Genomic DNA, 19,640 nt, shown 5'->3' with positions numbered 1-19,640 from the left:
CTGGCTGCCACTGAGCCTTAGCGAGAGCAGCCTCAACACGGCCCTTGGTGTGGTTCCTACTCTGGGCTCACCTTGCTGTTCTGATCGGAGTCTGTTAGAGAGGCAGAGTCTCAGTCTGCTCCTGATCTTAGCATGCCAGATGTGTCTGAGCAGGTGTCTGGGCTCAAGGAGGGCTCTGAGCAAAAAAACAAGCTTCCTAAGTGCGGGCTTAGAAGGGTCCACTGTGCAGAGGGCTGTGGACAGCGTGTGCTCTCTCCAGTCCAGCAGGGGTTGGCCCTGCTGTCCTGTGTGCTGGGCTTCCCATGGCCCTCTAGTCCCCCATCCCACATTGAACCTGCTTAGACCAGGCTGGGCTGCAGCCCTGCTGGGCAAGGGCAGCCTTGACTTGACAGGGCCTCAGCCTTCAGCCAGTCTCAGAGCCAGGCCACATCCCCGTAGGACACGGCCTTGGAGTCACTGCCAGGCTTAATAATCCAGGCTTTCCCCAGGAGATGATCTCCTTCAGGCTTCCACAAAACAGCTAGCTTCGTCTGCTGTGAGTGTGTCATACAGGAGACGCGTGCTTGAAACTTCACCTGTCTCCATCCCAGAGGGATCCTCAGTTCTGTATCCCACCCCCTTGCAGCTGTGGGGTCTGGCCTGGTCCTGGGTGCAGAGCAGCCCTCAGTCCTGACAGCAGTCCCTGGGGCGTGTCCCTCTGTGCAGAGGCAGGAGCAGAGGCTCGGATGCAGGCCAGCAGGGACCCCCACCCAGCAAGCCAGGGAGCTGGGCTTTGCAATTTTGCCAGAAGTTGTGACTAGGGAGACTATTTCATAAGTTCAGCCTGACCAATACTGAGCACAATGGGAGTAGGTGAGACGGCTTGCAGGCTGAGACGTGAGAAGGCATTGAGCAATTGGGACTCAAGGTGATAAAGACCTGGCACCAGGGGTGAGAGAGGCAAGGAAGGGACCTGGATGCTGGATGGGGGTGGGGGAAGAGTACTGCTTGGCTGGGGGTGGATTGGTGCTGTGGAAAAGAGGAGGGTCTGATGCTGGGCAGTTCAGGTCCCGGTCCCAGCTCCTGCCCCCTCCTGGCTTCTCCCTTGTAAGACAGCTGTGTCTCAGGTACTGGGATGAGATAGTCCTAGCATGGGAAAGACCTGAGACGGGAAGGTGGTAGGCCAGGCAGCCTGTGGGGAGGGGCTGCCCTCTGAGTCAGTAAGAAGGCCCCAGAGAAGGCCAAAACAGCCAGGCCCACACCCAGGCTCTCACAGTTCCCTGGAGTCCCACCTGGGCTAGCACGCTCTTATTCCCACCTTACCAGGCCCCTGGGCCTGGAGTCCAGGGGCACTACTGCCCAGAAAGCACTGGCCTGAGCACTATGGGTGGAACTCCCGTCCTCTCCCAAGCACTTAGGCCTCTGGCATCCTACAGGAACCAGCTCTTCCAAGCCTAAGGTGGCTGTATTGCCAGCTGTGATGAGTACTGCTGACACCCTGACAAGTCAGGGCTGCCCCTTTGGGCCAGCAGGAGTCCCCCTGAGAGAAGGCAGGGCACTGGGTCCATGTAGCAGCTTTTCAAGGCCAGTCCAGGTGAGGGGTCCCTATCTGCGCCCTTCTTGGGCAATCTGAGGCCACACTCTCCTAAGTCAGCTGTGCTAGGCAGGAAACCAGTGCCGGAAATGTACCCCACAGCCAGATGATCAAAGCCCGCAGCCAGAGTTCCCTGGAGCTGTGGGATCGGTGTCTGCAGGAGCCACTGCTCATTGCCGCCCTGCCAACGCAGCCAGGAAGGAGGGGACTGCCTCCCTTCCCCGTGGGCGCCGCGAGCTGCCCACACACTCACTTCCAACCTACTTCTTGTTTCCCCAGAACCTCCAGTGGGCCCGCGACGTGTTGCTAGGCAGCGGTATCCCGTGGCAACAACTGCAGCACATGCCGGCACAGGGGCTCTTCTGCGAGAGGAACAAGACCAATTTCTTCAACGTGAGTACTTTGCCTTCTTGATTTCCGAGGCTGCTTGCGGCACTGCCTTGCACCAGAGGTGTGCGAATGGCCCCCCTGGGCGGGCGCTCCCAAGACCGTGGCTTTGCAGCATCCTTGGAGGGCGGGCAGGGTGGCGCAGTCGAGAGTGCGCCAGACTCGGGAGTGGGGCCGTGCCTGCCAAGCGACTTCTGGCAAGTCACTGCCCCCTCTCGGTGCTGGTTTGCCCATCTGCAGGGAGAGGTGTGGATGGGTTCAGTGTGTTCTCTGGGGCCGCAGCAGGCAGTGGTGAAGGGACTCCATGCCCAGGGTCTCCTCCTGGAGCAGCTCTTTGTGCCCCTGTGTGGTCTTGAGCACCTAGGAAATTCTGACCGAAGCCAGCTCTGCTGCTTAAAAACCAAGTTTGGCCAGAGCTGGGCTTTCAGCACCCTTCCAGCCTTCATATTCTGGGTAGGGTAAAGACCCACCCCTTGGCATGTCACCAAGGCCCATCTGCTTTCCATCCCCGGGGCCCCATAAAGCCCACATCTACCCTTCCTTGCCACCCCACCCAGGCCCATCCCTCCCTCACTTGCTCTGTCCTGCACAGAGACAGCTGGCCCCTTACTCTGCTCTACCAGCAAGTCCTCATCCTCTCCTCCCAGCACAGCCAGCTCCCAGCTGGGTGGCTTTGGCAAGTTACCCAGTCCCTCTGAGCTTTGGTGTCTTCTCTGTATTCCCTGATACCCTGTTACACGTGAGAAAACTGAAGGGTGGGGTTGGTCTGGACAGGAGCTGAGGAAAGCAAGTCTTGGGTCTGGAGGGGGTGTGTCAAAGGCTGGTTCTTGAGGCACATGGCAGTGGGGGCTTCCCTACTGAGAGCCAGCCAGGCGGTGAGGTGTCTGGGTCCATGGTTCTTCTCTCTCAGGCTCTGACCTCCTAATGGTTAGGCGGGGGCTGTGGAGCCTAGGAGCTCTGCATTTGCCAGCCCAGTCTCTCTTTCTCACTGTCTGAGTATTTTATAGACAAGCAGTAGATGTAATGTACCAAGGGCTTGCAGAGGAAGAGGAGTTCCCTCCTACCCAGATGCCCAGGCTGCAGCCACCGTTCTTCACCGTGTTGTGTATCCTTCCAGAGGGTGTCTGCCTGTTTGTAATCCAGGGCACAGACATGTACACAAAGGACAAAGTTCGCATGCTTCTGACCTTTGTTTTTTGCTTTTTGTTTTTGTTTTTTCACTTAAAAACATCTTAGAGAGTGTTTAAGAACGAGTTCTGTCTTTTTAATAGTTGCATAGCATTCCCAACATATGGCTGTGCCACAGTTTACCTCCCCATACCCTACCTTTTGATGGGCATGTAGGTGGTTCCCTGTCTTGTTATTTCCGTGTTTCGTACATACGTCTTTGCTGTGTGGAAATCCACTCATAGGGTAAATTCCTAGAAACAATTCCGTGGTCAATGGGTTTGTGGTGCCTTTCAAGTTTTAGAAGACAGTACCCTCCAAAGATCCTTCCCAAACATAGATTCATTTCTTTCTTTCTTTCTTTTTTTTTTTCAAGATTTTATTTGACAGACAGAGATCACAAGTAGGCAAAAAAGGCAGGCAGAGTGTGCGGGGGAAAGGAGGCTCCATGCTGAGCAGAGAGCCCGATGCGGGGCTCGATCCCAGGACCCTGAGATCATGACCTGAGCTGAAGGCAGAAGCTTTAACCCACTGAGCCACCCAGGGGTCCCTAGCAGGGGGTCCTTTCTTTCAGACCTCTTCTTTTCTTTCAGACCTCTTCTACACTCTGTATTATTTAACTGTTACATATTTACTCTTTGGTAGGTGAGAAATGCTGTCATGTTTCATTTATTATTAGTGGGATTGGCTAGGATATCACATTAGCAGTTTTAATTTCTTTTGTGCCATTTCTACTCATGTCAGTTTTCTTACTAGATTGTTGATCTTTTTCTTTTTGATTTATAAGAACTCTATTAATGAAACGGGCTCTTCGTCAGTGCTGTGCAAGCCTTTTTTTTTTTTCCCTGCAGTTGCTAAATTGAAGCTAGAGCCAGGCAGCTAGCTAATTTTCCTGAGCTCCTTTATCAAATGAACTACCGTTACTATCTGCCTTGAAGAGTAATCATAGGGATCAAGTTATATCGTGGGGTAATGACCCTAAGTGAGGACCTGGCACATGATAGGTGTTCCAGGAAAACAGCTTCCCTCCCTCTTCTCTGTCCCATTGTTGGTATTTGCCCTCAGAGACTATATAGTAATGCCGGAAGGAGAGAGCCAGCCTCCGGGGCTTCCTTGTGGGTTGGCATGCTTACCCCTCCTAATGACAGAGTTTAGGAGACCAGCACCTCAGATGCCTGTAAGCCCAGGGCACGTCTGAGTTGGCAGACGGGTGCTCCAGGCCCTTTCCCCACTGTGCTCACTCCCCGTAGCAGCTCCTTGGTTTCTGGGGCCTTCCGGAAAATGAGTTCTGCAGAAGGGCAGTGGGGCTGTGCCCATGGGAGAGAAGGCAGGCAGAGCCCTGGGTGAGCCTGGCACCTGGGCAACACCTCCCCGTTACCAGAAGCCCCTGCAGATAAGGGCCACCTTACCTCTGCCGTGTCAGCTGTTCAATTCTCCATGCTTCCCAGTAACCTGCTATGTCACCATCCTCATGCCCTCTCCTGCCCAAGTCTTAGCCACCTGCTCTCTCAACTCTTCTCTTTGGAGGTGGGTTGGGGCTCCTCATGCTTCTCTAGGCCAAAATGTTACCCTCTGGGAAGATGCCAGATGCTTGCACCCCCCACTTGTGAAGTACCAAGGGACAGGTGCTCCCAGCTGCTTGGTGACAGGATTGCCCTTGCTAAGCCCACCCTATCTGTCCTTGCCCCTGATGCAGGAGGACCTCAGGGTGGACACTTCCTCCACACCCAGAGAGTGCTGACCCTGCATGCTCTTAGTACACGAACTTGTCTGGCAGATTTGAGCAAGTGTGAGCAAATGGTTTCCTGCCAAGTTTCCAAAGGAGCATTTAGAGCCCCCTCAGCTGACTCTTTTGTGATGGGGCTGTGGCTCAGACAACTGGGCTGTAGGTGGGGAGGAACAGGCTTGCTCTTCTCCTTTCTGTTGTGCTTTGGGGTTACTACTTCGGCCTGGTGTAGGGGCAAAGGCCTGGGGCTGCTGGCCCTTGTGAGGAGGTGTAGGGAGAGTGAGAGCCGGGGGCGCTAGGCACCCTAACTGGCCATCCCTCAAAACCCCCACTGTCCTAGGTCACCTGTGCCACCCAAGAGGTTATCTGGACAGTCCCCCTCACCATCCTCAAGGACCTGGGCTAGGGGACCCTCTTGTTATTTATTAGTGCTAATTTCTGAAAATTGTGGGAGTTTCCTAGGGCCCCATTGTTACTGCCAACAATCCAGACACACAGCAGAGCCCAGGCGCCGTGGCCTTCTCAGGTGCTTCTGTGTGTGGTTGGGCTGTTCTGTCTCAGGTGTGCGTGTACGAAATCAAACAGGTTTGTTTGCGGCTGTGAAAAGTGGTATGTGCGCACACGCGCGTGCTTTTCAGCAACCTGGGTCTTTTGTTTTGTTTTCCCCTGACATTGAGTCTGAGAGAAGTTCCCTGAAAGGAGCATAGGCCATCTCACTTCTGAAGCTGCCACCCACTTTTGTGCCGTGCGGGGGCCACAGTCTCCTTGAGTGGGCACAGATATCGGGCCCGGCTTCATGCTCATAAGGAGGCTGCCATGGGCCTGCCCGTGCCTGTCTCGGGGCTGTGTTCCTCCAGTCCCTAGCTCTTCTGGTCTAGCCCAGAGAGGTGCTCAGTGTTTGTGGACTGATTACACTTGTGCTTTCTCCCTTAAGAGCCAGTCTCCCAGCATGTCCTCGTGGTCCAGCCAGTGCTGGCTGCTGTGGCACCCCTGCCCCAGGGTGCTTGACAGCTTGCGGCTGAGCCCCACACGTGGGTCCCTCTATGTAGGGCCTCTGTACAATGCTACAGGGCACATGGGAGAGTCGGAGGACTCTTAAGGAGTTTGGGTGTGTTGGAGGCAGGCTTCCCACTGCAGCACGGGTGTTCCTCAGCCAGGAAAGGGCCAAGAGACAGAGGTCCCCTTGGGAGAGCTTGTCAAGGCTAGGCCATGGCTGAGGTGGTGCTGGGTGAAGAGCCAGACAAAGGGCTAGGTGCTGAAGGGCCGGTGAGTGTGACCTGGGGCTTTGATGACAGCTCTCCTCGTGGGAGCTCCTGCATGGGGGGTTTAGCAGGCCTGCTGCACAGCTGGCTGGGGACCCACAGCCACGTAAACGCAGCGCGTAGCAGGGTGCAGCAGTGTGATTGGATGAGCATGTGAGAGAGAGAGGAATGAACTTGGCACATCTCCAGTCCCACTGTTCCATAACTTGACAGTGAGGGAACAGTTCCCAGCCCACCCCCTTCCTCTGCTGTGGAAAATCCCTGCTTGCAGGCGGTCGGTCTGCCGAGCAGGTTGGAGCTCCTGGGCCATGGCTCGTGCTCCAGAGCAGGCCGGAGCCCCAGCTGAGGGCCCCATTACCTCAGCCTCTCCCACTGGATGGAATGGTCTGGTCACTGCCAAAACCGAGCCAGAGTTGTTGGGGGTTGGTTGAGGTCCTGTGGCCCTCCCTGCCCCACCGGTGCCTGGCCTGGGCCCTGGTGCCTTTTCTTTCACTGCATCAGTCAGGACAGGCGGAGGCGTGTGGCTGTGTGATTCAGAGGTGGTTCCCCAGGCCAACTGTGCAGAACAGAGCAGGGAAGACAGGGAGGCCTGGGGCCAGGGTGTGAGGTGGGCATTGGGTATGAGTGCATATGGACCCTTCCAAGCCAGTGCCGGCCCTGAGTGGGCTGCCAGGGAGGGAGGGTGCGGGGAACTGTCCCTCTCTGGGCAGAATGTGCCAGGAAAGCAGGCTCCAAGTACACCGTAGAGCCTGGGGGCTTGTATCCGAGTGCCCAGAAGCTTCTATGGCTTCCTGTACTGGTGTGTGCACTCCTGGGAAGGTGGGCCCGCACAGGCTGGAGCTGGCTGCTCTGTCCAGAGTGAACTTCTCTCCCTCTTATAGTTGCTTCAGAAACGTTCCCATAGTAACCAAGCCAGAGATGGCTCTCCTTACTTTCCCAAAATGTTTGCTTATTTTAGCAGGCAGGGTTTTTTCTTGTTTCAACCCAGTTTCCAGCCACTGTGAAAGGAAGCTGAGGGCCCAACTAGCACGGCTTCCTGCGTCCAAGACTGCGTGGGGTGGGCAACGGCTGTGGCTCAAGTTTGAGGGAATGGAGGGGAGGTGCTAGCTTGCTGGGACTTAGCTACCCTGTCACGGTGCCACTTCTGCCTCATGTGGGGGTCTGCCTGTGGCTCAGGTGAGCAGCCCATGGCCAGAAGCCCCCAGGGCAGGTCCCCAGACCCTGGGGCCACTGAGAAGGGCACAAACTTTGGACTTAGGTGGGCTTGGCTCCTGGCCACTCCACCCCTTCCCAGGCCCCACATACGGCATGGGGCCGCCTGTTGGCAGGGTGGTCACAATAGGTGGATGGAAGCCCTCACCCAGCACATGCTTAGTACATCACACAACTCACCCTTAGGATCAGGAGTCAGCCTGCATGGAGCTTTGGGGCTTAACTGTGGATCCCAGTGGTGCTGCAGGAGGGCTGTGCTGGTATCAGAAGGGGCGTGGCTAGAGCCAGCAGTGGGAGCCCCATCTCTCACGGGGCCAGGGCCCTCCAGAGGCTCAGGGCCTGGCCCGGCTGGAGTGGGGTAGCCTGACATGTGGGGCCGTCTCTACCCACCACATGGGCCCCTTTCTGCATGGCCCGGCATGGTCTTTGGTGCCTGTTGGTGCAGGTTGTGCTCCCTCCTTGTCAGTGCTGCATAGTGCTCTGCTGTCTGTCCTCCAGCTTATCGACCTGCCCTCTTCCCTGGGGAGCAATAGCTTCCCATTCTCCACTGGTAGAAAGACATGGCCTTCCCTGGTCTCTCTCCTCATCTGTGCAGGTCTCCAGGACAAGGTCCCAGGCCCTCCAAAACCAGTGCCTCCGCATGTCAGAAGCCAGGTGGTTCTGCAGATTCCATCCAGATTCCCTCTCACTAGCCCCCTCTCCACCCTTCCTGGCATCCAGAATCACAGATGACTTTCACTTTGGCCAATCTGTGGACTGATTAGAAAGGCCGGGCCCCTTCCTGTACCTGTGGCTAGTGCCTCTGACTGCCCTGGCTCTGGTGTGCGATGCTGCCTGGCAGTGGCTCTGTGGTTCTGTTTGTCCCGAGTCCATGTTCCTGAAAGTACTGGGAGACACAGTCACTAGGAGCCATCTTTGTTCTTCGAGTGATTGTGTGGTGGTCTCCAGCTCTGGAGCCTGAGTGCTTGTTGAGGGCCCTGATTGGGAAAGGAAGAGCCCCCACAGGCTGGGCAGCCAGCTCAGGGGAGAGCCACTCACCAGAGCTGGGAGAAAGGAGGGACGGACTCTAAAATGCCCTGCACCCCATCTTTATCGGCAGGAATCAGTCACACCCCTTCTACTCTAACTTGCCGCCAGTTGGCTGTGTGATCTTGGGGGAGTCCCCTCCACCCACCCAGTGAGCAGATGCCAGGTATTAGGGTCAGCATGCCTGCCTCCTGGTGGGTAGCCCAGCCTCTAAGCCTAATGCACGGCCGAGCCTGAGACAGTGCCCTGGCGCTCAGGAGGGAGCCAGGGCTCCAGATGGAGGCCAGTAGTGCTACGCAGGGTACAGGCTCTGGAGCCCAGTACACCGGGCACTCCCAAGCAGGGACCTCATCCAGAACAGTGTCTCTGTTACCTCCCCTCCACCCCCTGCACAGTCCCCTGGCACAGGGCCCAGCAGGCGGGGCATGCTTAAAGACTGAATTCTTCCCACCCTCAAGAGTTCCCTGGGACAGGGTTAGCTGGGAACCAAGTAGCCCCAGAGTGAGGGACGGCAGGCCCCATCCTGGCTTGAGTAAACCCTGGCCAGGTCCTGGAGTCTGTGCCTAAGACATCTGCCTCCTGCTACAGGGCTTGACTTGGCCCTTCTTTCCCACTACCTGCCCCCTCCTAGTTCCCGAGAGGCACGGTGCCTGGTGGGCCTGTGGGCAGCCCTTGCCTCACTTGCACCTACCCCTGGAGCTGAGTCACTGACACCCACCCCAGATGTCAGCCCCAAGTTCAGGCTTTTGCAATAGGCAGTCATCAGGGAAGACCAAGGCACGACCCAGGGACGGGGTGTTGGTCTCCACCCAGTTAATTATATCCTATACCGCTCCTGACAGCAGCAGATTCGTCCTGCCTCCCAGCAGTAAACAAGCCCCAGGAACGTCCGTGTGGGATGTGCCAGCCTGTGGGACACTCCAGTACAGAGTCCCACCCATCCTCTCTGGTCAGGGCCAGGGAATGTCAGAATAGGAAGCCCCCCTGTTGGCAGCAGACCCACACCTTTCCTGCAGTCAGTCCACCCATGTCACCTTTGCTGCTCTCAGGACCAGTTGTGACCAGTTCATGTTCCACCTCTGTCCCTGTGCCCACACCTCAAGGAATGTGTTGGCCTGTTGTTAAACCTGCTGTGCACCAGACCCTGGGCCAGCTACATTGTCAGGGAGGTCCAGTGTCCACAGGCCCATTTCATGGAGGTGCCAGGAAGTAAGGTCCCACAACCCATCCATTTTGGAGGAAGACTGTGAACCTCACTGTCTGGTGCCGAAGCCCGTGGGTGGGAGCCTGCAGCTGCACATGAGGGAAGGAGAGCAGAAAGCCAGGCACAGGTTGGCTCTTACACTGGGATCGGCCCAGCTGCTCCCAAGCAAGAGTGTTGCCCGCATGGTTCATTTATTGGGTAGGGAGGATGGTGTGGCAGTGGCCAGGGGAACATGGGCATCTAGCCCTGCCCTAGCAAGCGGGGCTAGGATTCCAGGTTGTTGGGGGCTGGAGTCAGGAGCTGGGCAATGGTAGAGGCCAGGACCACCCTGGGGGCCATGACTGCACTGTGGGCTGGTGTAGACACCTGGCCTGTGTGGGCACGACTGGGTTGGGCCACCTGTCTATGGTAGACAATCTCTGCCTGGCTCCACCGAGGGGCTGGGGCCCCTGAGGCAGAGCACGGTAACAGTGGAGGCTGCCACTGTTGCCACAGGCCCAGAGCATCTGTGCGCAGCCTGGCCCACGGCAGCAAACGGCAGGACTGGCCCCATTTACAGGCTCTCCCTGGGGGCTTTATTTGGGGTGCTGCCTTTGATCCTCCACAGCATGTGTGAGTGGCTTAGATGCTATTATTATCCCCATTGTACAGATGGGGAAGTTGATACCAGCAGGTGCCCTAGGCTGTCAAAATCAAAAGCCCTTTTCTATCCTCTGCCCACCGGGCTGACCTGGCTTCCCCTGTTGGACAGCAGAGCTTGTGACCCTCTTTTCAGGCCTTGTTCATAGGCCACTCCCCGGCTGATGTGCTTGCTCTGGGTACTGGGAGAGGACGGCACTGACGGGGCATTTGTGGGGTGTGCTTCGTCAGTGGAGGGGGGTGGGGGTTGGACCCTGCAGAGATCAGTTCCATCTGTACCCTTTGAACGGTGTGCAGAAGCCCAGGGAGTGAGCCAAGATCACACAGCTACCCATGTGGTGAGGCTGGAGTCCAAACCCAGGTCTGTCCCACTCCATGACTCGCTCCTTTAGCTGCCGTGTTGGGAAATCACCGGCCACATCCAGGCTCTCTCTGCTCCATTAGTGATATCTGCTAATGGGCAGTGGCAGACTGTGTCCTGTGCCTCCGCCCCCTCCTTCAGGGGGTGGAGTCCTTTGCCCCTACCTTGCTCTGAGGCCTCCAGGTAGTGAGGTACTCTCTTACTGGGTCTTTGTCATCTTATAGCCCATTTCCATTTTTAATTCCTTCAAGCCATCAGAGAGGCCCCCTATTGAGGAGTACCCAGGTTCCTGGGGAAGGTGAGCTGGTGAACAAAAGCTGTGGGCGCCCAGAGCTCACGGTGGGTTTTGGGTAGGGCTGGCTAGATGGGGAAGGATCGTGAGGAGGTGGGGACAGGGGTGGGTTTGTTCCAGCCAAATGTAAGTAAGTCCCATCACCTTTGGCCTCCCTTTTGGAACCTCATCTGCTGTCATTGTCCCTCCTGCCACAGGCCTTTGGCTTCAGTGCCTTCATCGTCCTTTGAAAACATACCGGTTGAGGGCCATTTTGCAGTAGGGGCTTCCCTCTGTGGTCCCCTTGCAGTCTTTTCCATACACAGGGTCACTGCCCAGCCCAGCCTTCCCAAGCCTACCCTATGTCCTCTTGACCACCCCCACCCCCTGCCCCCCCATCCCTGCCCAGCCCTGCCTAGGCTGGTCTCCTCCAGCAAGTGTCAGGACCTGCCTGAGCCACATCACTGCAGTCACTTTTGTGCTCTTTGAGACCCTCAGGCCTGAATAAAACCCTACCCCTCCTAGGGCTGATACCCCAGAATCTGGGAGAGGGGGTGCTGACAGTGGGAGAAAGGCAGAGGAGGTGACATTGGAGGAGGTGCCTGCTCGGCGGCCTTCCGAGCAGAGGGAGGTGTGAGCCAGCGTGGGCATCAGGCAGGTGCTGTGTGCCAGCAGAGGGCCAGGCTGGGCCAGGTGCAGAGTGCAGACTTCCTAGGGCAGAGGGACTGGGGGGACGAGATCTTTAAGCCATCACACTTGCTGACACGATGTACCACAGGGGCCAGGCTGGGGCAGGCGCACATTGCTGCCAACCTGCTACTTTTGGGGACTCCACTACACATAAGCTCATGGAATTATTGCAACCCATGAGATATAGGTAGTGCCATTATCCTGTCTTTACAGATGTGGACACCAAGGCTTGGTTACCCAGCAAGCCCACCCCTGAGCCAGGTCCCAGGCAGTGGGAATAGCAGCTAGTAGATGGGCCCTAGAGACAGGCAGAGGAGGGACACAGGGCTCCCTCAGACCAGTGGCACGGTGGGCAGGGCTGTAAGGACAGGAAGCATGAGGGGACGGGGCGGGTAGGTTTGAGCTCAGCTCTGCTCTTGCATACCAGGTCCACTGTCCCACACGCTTCTGCCCAGTGTGGTGTAGACCTGTGTCTGCACGTGTGCATGTGGGACTCCCAGACACCACCAAGAGGCCACTGCTCATCATCCCAGTACTTTCTGTGCACCCATGTCATCTGATTCTCAGAAGAAATTATCTGGGAATTCACTTTGGCTTTCCTCTTCCCCCATGGTACTAGGTCCCCGGTGGCTGTGAATAGCCCACCTGGCCAGTGAGGAATGGGATCAGGCTCTGCTCCTGGCCCTGCCCTTGGTGGAGGCGACTGTGGCAGGTGTCCTGCTCTACCCCCCTCCCCCCGCCCCAACACACTAAGATGTGTGGAGCCACACAGCAGCACCGTCGTCGAGGTTAAAGGAAATCCAGTCACATCACAGTGGGAATTAGAGAACAGAAAAGAAGGGAAAAGTTTAAATTGGGGAAATCTGAGCTCCTTGGCTGTAGTAGAATTGCTGCAGTGGTGCTATTTTTAGCATTGTTGAGATGATCTATTGGCCAGTTGCAAAAGTAAACAAAAGATTCACTTCAAGTTCTCCAGGGAAAAAAGGTCCAGTTTTCAAGAGTCTTAAAAAGGTTAGCAAACTTGTGTGGCTTCTTAGCTTATCCCCGGGTTCTCCTTCCTTCCCATGTCCTGGGCTCTGCAGGCTCTGTTGAATTTCACAGCTTCCAGTTTGCTGGGCCCAGGATTAGCCTGGAATAGGTGCTGTAGGCCTTCCTGTCCACATCCCTGTCGCCCTGTCTGTGGGAACCACATGAGCCCAAGAGATGGCTGACTGGGCGGGGAGAGGAGGGGATGCTGGTTCCCACCTGAGAAGCTGCAGAGTGTCCTGGCCCAAGGCCACAGAACACCCAGGGCCCTATCCTGACAGGACCACAGCACAGTCCTCAGTCCCCGCGCAAGCTCAGCCACCCTCATTCACAGATAGAATTCTTTAAAAATTTTTATTTATTTACTTATTTGACAGAGAGAGAGAGGTCACAAGTGGGCAGAAGAGCAGGCAGAGAGGCAGGCAGATAGAGAGGGAGAAGCAGGCTCCCTGCTGAGCAGAGACCCCCCCCGATGCGGGTCTTGATCCCAGGATCCTGAGATCATAACCTGAGCTGAAGGCAGAGGTTTAACCCACTGAGCCACCCAGGCGCTCCACACAGCTAGAATTCTTAAAAAATCACCAGCAATCAATTGTAAACAGCCTTTAGATGGTCATCCCCCAGCGTGCAGTCTTTTCTGGCCATTGGAGACCGTTTCCTTCCCTGGATACAGATCCACAGATGTGGCAGTGCCAGAATGTTCGGCCGGAGGGAGAGGATATGTTTTAGCCCTTGGCATTCGTGGTCCCGCACACTGTGCCAGTCCTGTAAGGGGGTGCAGAGACCCCTGCAGGTGGCACAGCTGTGATTTGCCCTGGGCCACACAGCCAGCAAGTGGAGAGTCCAGTTCTGGGACCCGCTTCCTGTGGACCAGCTTCCATGCCGGAGTTTCAGGCCAGCCCGGGGGGGCCAGAGCGGATTGTGTACATATCCAGCACTGACCTCAGCCCACAGCCCTCTCCACCCAGCCACTGGGGGTGATCGGTCAGGAGCTTGCTGTTTAACATTCCTGAAGAACATTTTCCAGCGTAGACTTCTTTTCCCACTGCATGCTAGTTTTTAGAGGCTTGCTCTTGGATACATGTCCCTGCTTTATCATTCTGGGGCACTGCACATAGCCATCTCAGCTCAGGCAGAGAGCTCTGTGCTTTACCCGCCTGGGATGTGGGTCCTAGGCCCAGGCACACCATCTGAAGGGGCAGCACCGTGGTGCCGAAGGCAGCAGGGGGAGGCGCACTGCTAGGAGGAGGCCCAGGCCTTGGCAAGGCTCTGGAAAGTGGAACAGGCAGGCGGCCCACTCGGACCAAGGACCTGAGGATGGCTAGGAGCAAGGGGAGAGCCTGAGGGAGGTCTCTGGCTACTAAGGTTGTAGGCACCCTGCCGCAGGGCCAGGAAGAAGGGGGCTTGCCGGCAGGCCCTCCCTCTGCCCCCATCCCCAGGCTGCAAGTGGCCAATCAGTGGGTATGGCCCAGTGGAAAGCTAAAAGGTGGGAAAGATTGCCAGTGAGTGGGCCTCTGCCATGGAGGGGAGGGAGGCCACAGGGCTTGCTTCCGTGGGTGCAGGGAATCTCCATCTTTATTCCTTCCTTCAACCCTATGATCCCCATCTCATGATGAGCAAGCTGAGGCTAAGGACAATGGCAGCAAAGGCACAGCATCACTCAGCCCAGAAGGAGCAAAGCTGGGATTTCCACCCCAAAGCGCCTGGCCTCAGAGAGTTCAGACCACTCCCTGCCCACCCCCGGGCCCCCCTTCCCACCAGCCCACCCACACCCAGCCTGTATCTGGCCTGGCAAGGTTTGAGGTAAGAGCCCATGCTGTTGGCCATGGTGCCCAGGGCAGACAGGAGGGGCCCTGCAGGAGTGACCATCCACCTCTGCCCCGGGATTTATCCCGCTTGCCAGCCTCCGACCAGCTGGCCCCATCCAAACCCTGCAGGGAGGAGGGGTGCTGCATTACCGTTTACAGATGAGGAACCTGAGGTGGCAAGCCCCAGGCTCCTGAGCCAGGGAGTGGTGGGATAGGGGCTCTGCTTCCTGCCACGGTGCTGCCCCTGTGGGCCTGGTGGGCATACCTGCTGACTGAGTCAGGATGTGGAAGTACCTTATCCTCTACAGGGTGGCATGTGACCTCTCAGACTCCATCTCTGAGATGGGAGATGGGATGTCCAGCCTGTGATACTTGAGAGCCTTGTAGTCCCAGCCCTGTGCTGAAGTGGCTATAGGTCACATATCTGAGCCCCAAGAAGTAGCCCTGTGCAGCCTAGATGAGGCCTTTTCTGGGCCTAATCCCTACCAGAGCCTGTTACCGCCCCGTCCTGGGTAGGTAGACGGGGTCCCAGGGCACAGGAGAGACCCACTCTGCCCTGCCTGGTCCTCCCTGCTGCAGTGGTCACTGGTGGGCTGTTGGCAGCATGTAGCATTCCTATTCTGCTTCCCCCAAATCCACCTGAGTGATAAAAAGAGGAAGCAGTAGCATCCCCCCCCACCAGGGAGGATTCTAGATGTGGGACGTAGTAGATGTGGAGAGCAGTTGAGGGTCCCAAAGGGGTTTTGCAACAGGGGTTGGGATAGGAGGGAGGTCCGGTTGTATTTACTGGCCTTTGCCTGCCCTCCCCAGAGCTATGCCCATGGTTGCTGCCCATTTTCCTCCCCTTCCTTGCCAAGGCTCCCCTTCCTTGTCCCTCCAAACAGATCATTATTACCTTTAGGGGAGCTTGGGGGTATAGGGTAGGCCACCCACAGCCTTTGGCTACTCTGTGGCACCCTAAGCTAGAGTGGAAGCTAGGAGGATGGGTTTTCTAGGTGATGGGCATTGGCCATAGGAGCCCAAGTTAGGGGTCCAGACAGTACCGCCCATGGCTCAGAGACACTACCCTACAAGAGCATGCCGATGGCAAGGCCACCAGGTTTTGCTTGTGATGGATTCTTGTGAGATGGGGCTACCCCCGCTAGGTTGCCTCGGGCCCTGGCTGTAGGTCACGCTCTGGCCTGATGTCTCCCATCTTTTACTGTGGGCAATGGTGGGCTTGCCTTGTATGGGGGTTCTCTTAGCCAGGAGCCTCTGTGGGTGTGTCTGGGGCCTGTGGATGGCAGGCAGGGCTGGAGCGGGGCTGGGATGGGGATACTACATGTCTGGTCCACACATCTTCGCACCCTACTCCAGGCAAGGTGAAGGCTGCTGCCCTGTCCTCAGAGTATAGTTTTGCTGTGACTTCCTGTTCCTGGTCCCTGCTGACCTCAGTTTCCCCATCTCCAGAGGTGGGCCAGTGGATGAGGTCAGTGGTTTTCCAGCCCATTTTCCAAAGGAGCGCTTTCCTACACACCCTGCTGGGGAACATGAAAAGGCAGCCTCTCCAGCACACAGGAAGGGCTGGGTGCCACCTGCTCCAGCCACACTCCTGCCCTGTCCAGGCTCCTGGGAAGGAGGGCCAGGAGACCTGGAGAAGGCTGCCGGGTCTCTGCCCTGCCACCATTCTGCCAATCCAGACAAGGCTTCCTAAGCTCTGTGGCCAGGCCTTCTTTCTGGGGTAGCTTCAGTCTGGGAATTTGTCTCCTTCTCCTCCAGCCCCCCTTTTCCACTTTTCCTCTTTGGAAAGTTTGACCAAGTTGCTTCTGAGAGAGCAGCATTGGGTTGAAAATCCAAACCAGAACTCTAGCTCCAAGAGTCCCTGCCTGGTTTCCATGGTGATGGGCTGTGGCCACCAGTGCCCCTGAGGGCAGAGCAAGGACTCCCTCACAAGGGCAGGCCCAGGCTCTGCTCCACAGTTGCTCCAGCCATACACCTGGGTAACTCCAGACAAGCTAGTCAGACTTTGTAAGGCTTAGTTTCTTTATCTGCAGAGTGGGGTTGATTAGACCGGCCTCGGGGTTATAAGAGTACAGCCTGCCATGTGCCATGAGGATATTGTGCCCAGGAGAGGGTCCTCGAGGGTCCCTGCAGGAGAAGGAGGGAGCTGGGAGAAGGCACCGGGATGACATAAGGCACCTGTGTGACAGGGCTCACTAGGACCAGTGGAAGGAAGAGAAGGTGACATGGATCAAAGCCATCTGGGGGCGCCTGGGTGGCTCAGTAGGTTAAGCCGCTGCCTTCGGCTCAGGTCATGATCTCAGGGTCCTGGGATCGAGTCCCGCATCGGGCTCTCTGCTCAGCGGGGAGCCTGCTTCCCTCTCTCTCTCTCTGCCTGCCTCTCTGTCTACTTGTGATCTCTCTCTGTCAAATAAATGAATAAAATCTTTAAAAAAAAAAAGAAGAAGAAGTCTAAAATTAGGGTATGTCAGAGCCGGTGGAACTTCCCCTTGAACTCCTCCCTTGAATTCCAGCCCATCACCTGTAGGAGCACAGACTTGGAGATTCCATCCAGCCACACCCCACTCCTCCAACTCCCCATGTAGGACAGATACTAGTAGGGGCCAACTCTGGGGTACAGGGGAGGCCTACCCAACACTGGCCACAGGGAACCCCAGGCAGCAGGGGCATCTCTTGGGGCCTGGCCACCTCAGCCCCCTCAGGTCAGTGCAGGGCTTTAGTCCCAGAGAGAGACCCGTCTGGACCTACTTGGAGGAAGGTGGGAAACCTTGGGCTCCAGGACATGCTTTGGCTGAGGCTCCGGCCCGGGCTCCTCACAGGTGGGAAGTGAACCTGGCTCTGCCACAGGGGCAGAGGCATGTGAAACCCAGTGAGGTGGTGCTATGGGAGGCCTCTGAAACGGGAGGCTGGCCCCAAGGGCTGGGGGTGAGGAGCCCTCCCCTGGGTGACAGGAGTCTGCTACCCTCTGTAGCTTCGCTTCTGTATGAGGTTGGTTGTCAGCACTTGGCCTGTGCACCCTGAGTGTACTACTTTGTGAGTCTCAGGGTGCTGTGGGTGCAGGGCAGGTGTACCTATCAGCCTCATCAGGTGGCGGGGTGTGGGGGCAGGTAGTCAGGAACGCTCCTGGGGGAGTTGAACAGATTGTCAAACCAGGGAGAAGGTGTTCCAGGAGAAGGAACCAGGGGAGGCCGTGTGGGGTGTGAGGATGACCACGGCTCAGGGGAGGAGTAGTGGAGAAGGTAGATTGGGTCAGCCCTGTGTTTGTGGTCAGCAGGCTGGCTCTACCCCGTGGCAGTGGGGCGCCCACCTCAGGGTTTCCTGGTGGCAGTGCTGTGGTCGAGTGGGGAGCTTTTAGAGCTGCAGGCAATATAGCTTGGAAGGAAGGCCTGGAGAAGAAACTGGGGGCTAGAGAGCTGAGGGAGAATGTGGGGGCTGGGCCAAAAAGAGCCCTGCAAAGGGTCAGAGGGAAATCTGGGGGAGGGTAGGTTCTGGCCACAGAGGAATAAGACCCATGTCCCCCGTAGTCGGTGTGGCTCAGCTCACAGGACAGTGCTGTGTTCAGGCTTTGACCTTCTGCGGTAGGCCAGCAGGAGCATCCTGTCTGTGGGAGCCAGTCTGAAAGTGCAACCCCACTGCTAGGGAATGGAGCCCAGTCCCATCCCTTCACAGCATGGGTGGAAGGTTCCAGTGCTATCACAGAGGTTGCACATTGCTCCAGAGAGGGGAGGCGTACTGTGCCTGGGTTGCATCTTCTGGTCACCTCTCAAATGTGTTCTGCTTCAGGGGCACCTCTGTGGACTGTGGACTGAGCTGTGCTCTGCAGGGAGACTCTGGATGAGTTTGTTCCCCTTCTGATGCTATTTATGAGATTTGAAGGGTTTCTGCTTGTGGCTATTGCGGGGCAGGAGAAAGTGGTGGGCCTGCTTGGAAACCCACATGCCCAGAGAGGTGCCAGCTTTGCGTAGGACTTAGCCTCTGTCTTGCGGTTGATGTTGGCTCACCCCTGCCCACCGTTCAGCTCCATCTCTCCCTGCACGAGGATCCTGTGGGGACCATCCAGGGAAGAAACCTGGGCTGGGTCCAGCTACTGTAGCCACTCGTGCCCTGAACCTGGCCCTACTGAGGTTCCTATCACTCCCCCTCACTTAGCAGCCCACCATCTGCCTCCCCAGCCCACAAAGGCCATTTATTAGGAACCTGGGGTCAGACGATAGCTAGACTGCCCTAGTTTTCTCAGTGTGCATGTCAGACATTGCTTTTCTAGGATGCAGGCTTCCCTCCTGAGATGAAGCGGAAGCAGCTCAGCAGTTCTCCAAAGAGTGGGCGATTCTAGAAGCCTGGACAGAGCTCTCATTCCCAGCTCTGGCATGGGGGTGGGCTCAGAGGAGCCTGTTGTAAGCATCTTCTCACTCCAAGGAGGCTTTCATGGTCCCTATCAGTCATGCCCCAAACCCAGCTTGCCCTGAGAAGCCTGCTGGCCTCCCTTCTCTACCCTGCCTGTGACCCTTTTCTCTCCACAGAGGCCCCTGCACGTGGTCCCTGTTGGCTATCCCTGCTGTCACAGGTCCCCTACCTGTCTCTCCTTTATTCTGTTCCCCTGTGTGCGGAGATCCCTGTCCAACAGCACCCAGCTCGGATGCCACTGTGTCTTCCCCAGGAAGCTGCACAGTCCCTTTGTCTCGTTCTTGTTTCTCTCTCTGTGGCCACCTCTGCTCTTGATCCCCAAGTTGGCTGGGCTGGAAGTGCCAGGTGATCTGAGTTGATGTGGATTGTGGCTGCGTTGGTCCCTGCCCATGAGAGCCTTGGTATCCGTGTCTACCTTGTGACTAGGAATGTGGACATGGCATTCCCTTCTGGGTAAGGCAGTGGCAGGAATATGTGCACACCAGAGGCTCACGTGCTGGTCCCTGCGGTGCCACACATGGCATGGGTGCAGCTGTCTGTTGAGGCAGATGCAGCCACAGCCTGAGGGACAGGGATCCTTGTGTCACACCCTGCCCACCGTAGCCACACTGTTTCCCTGGGCATGTCATTTCCCTGTTCCCCACCACTGTGTCCTCACTGATGGTCATACAGGCAAAACAGCTGGATTCACTCTTGCAGCCGCAGAGCACAGTCTAAAGAATTTCTGAGTACCAGAAGCTCTAGCATATGAGAATGAAGTGGGGTTGTATTTGGGGGTCTATATACCTGCGGAGGAGAGGCATGTTTCACTATCTTAGCTATCAGGGAAGAGAGAGGAAGCTGGCTAGCATGGGACTGTGAGGCCCAGCGTCTGAGGCTGGCAT

General features: G+C 56.8%; 1 protein-coding gene across 13 annotated transcripts in view; it reads left to right on the top strand.

Annotated features, from left to right (window-relative positions):
• Window positions 1-19,640, top strand: part of CABIN1 (calcineurin binding protein 1) — a 156,540-nt gene that overhangs the window by 108,781 nt on the left and 28,119 nt on the right. For all 13 annotated transcript variants that reach the window (XM_046024472.1, XM_046024470.1, XM_046024479.1 and 10 more), the window contains one exon: window positions 1,853-1,966. In XM_046024472.1, coding sequence (XP_045880428.1) covers window positions 1,853-1,966 — 114 coding nt within the window. The remainder of the gene's footprint in view (window positions 1-1,852; window positions 1,967-19,640) is intronic.

The sequence above is a fragment of the Meles meles genome, chromosome 12 (assembly GCF_922984935.1).
Source record: "Meles meles chromosome 12, mMelMel3.1 paternal haplotype, whole genome shotgun sequence".
NCBI classification, from domain to species: domain Eukaryota; kingdom Metazoa; phylum Chordata; class Mammalia; order Carnivora; family Mustelidae; genus Meles; species Meles meles.
The sequence above is the reverse complement of the archived record's forward strand: the minus strand, read 5'-3'. Positions and strand labels throughout refer to the sequence as shown.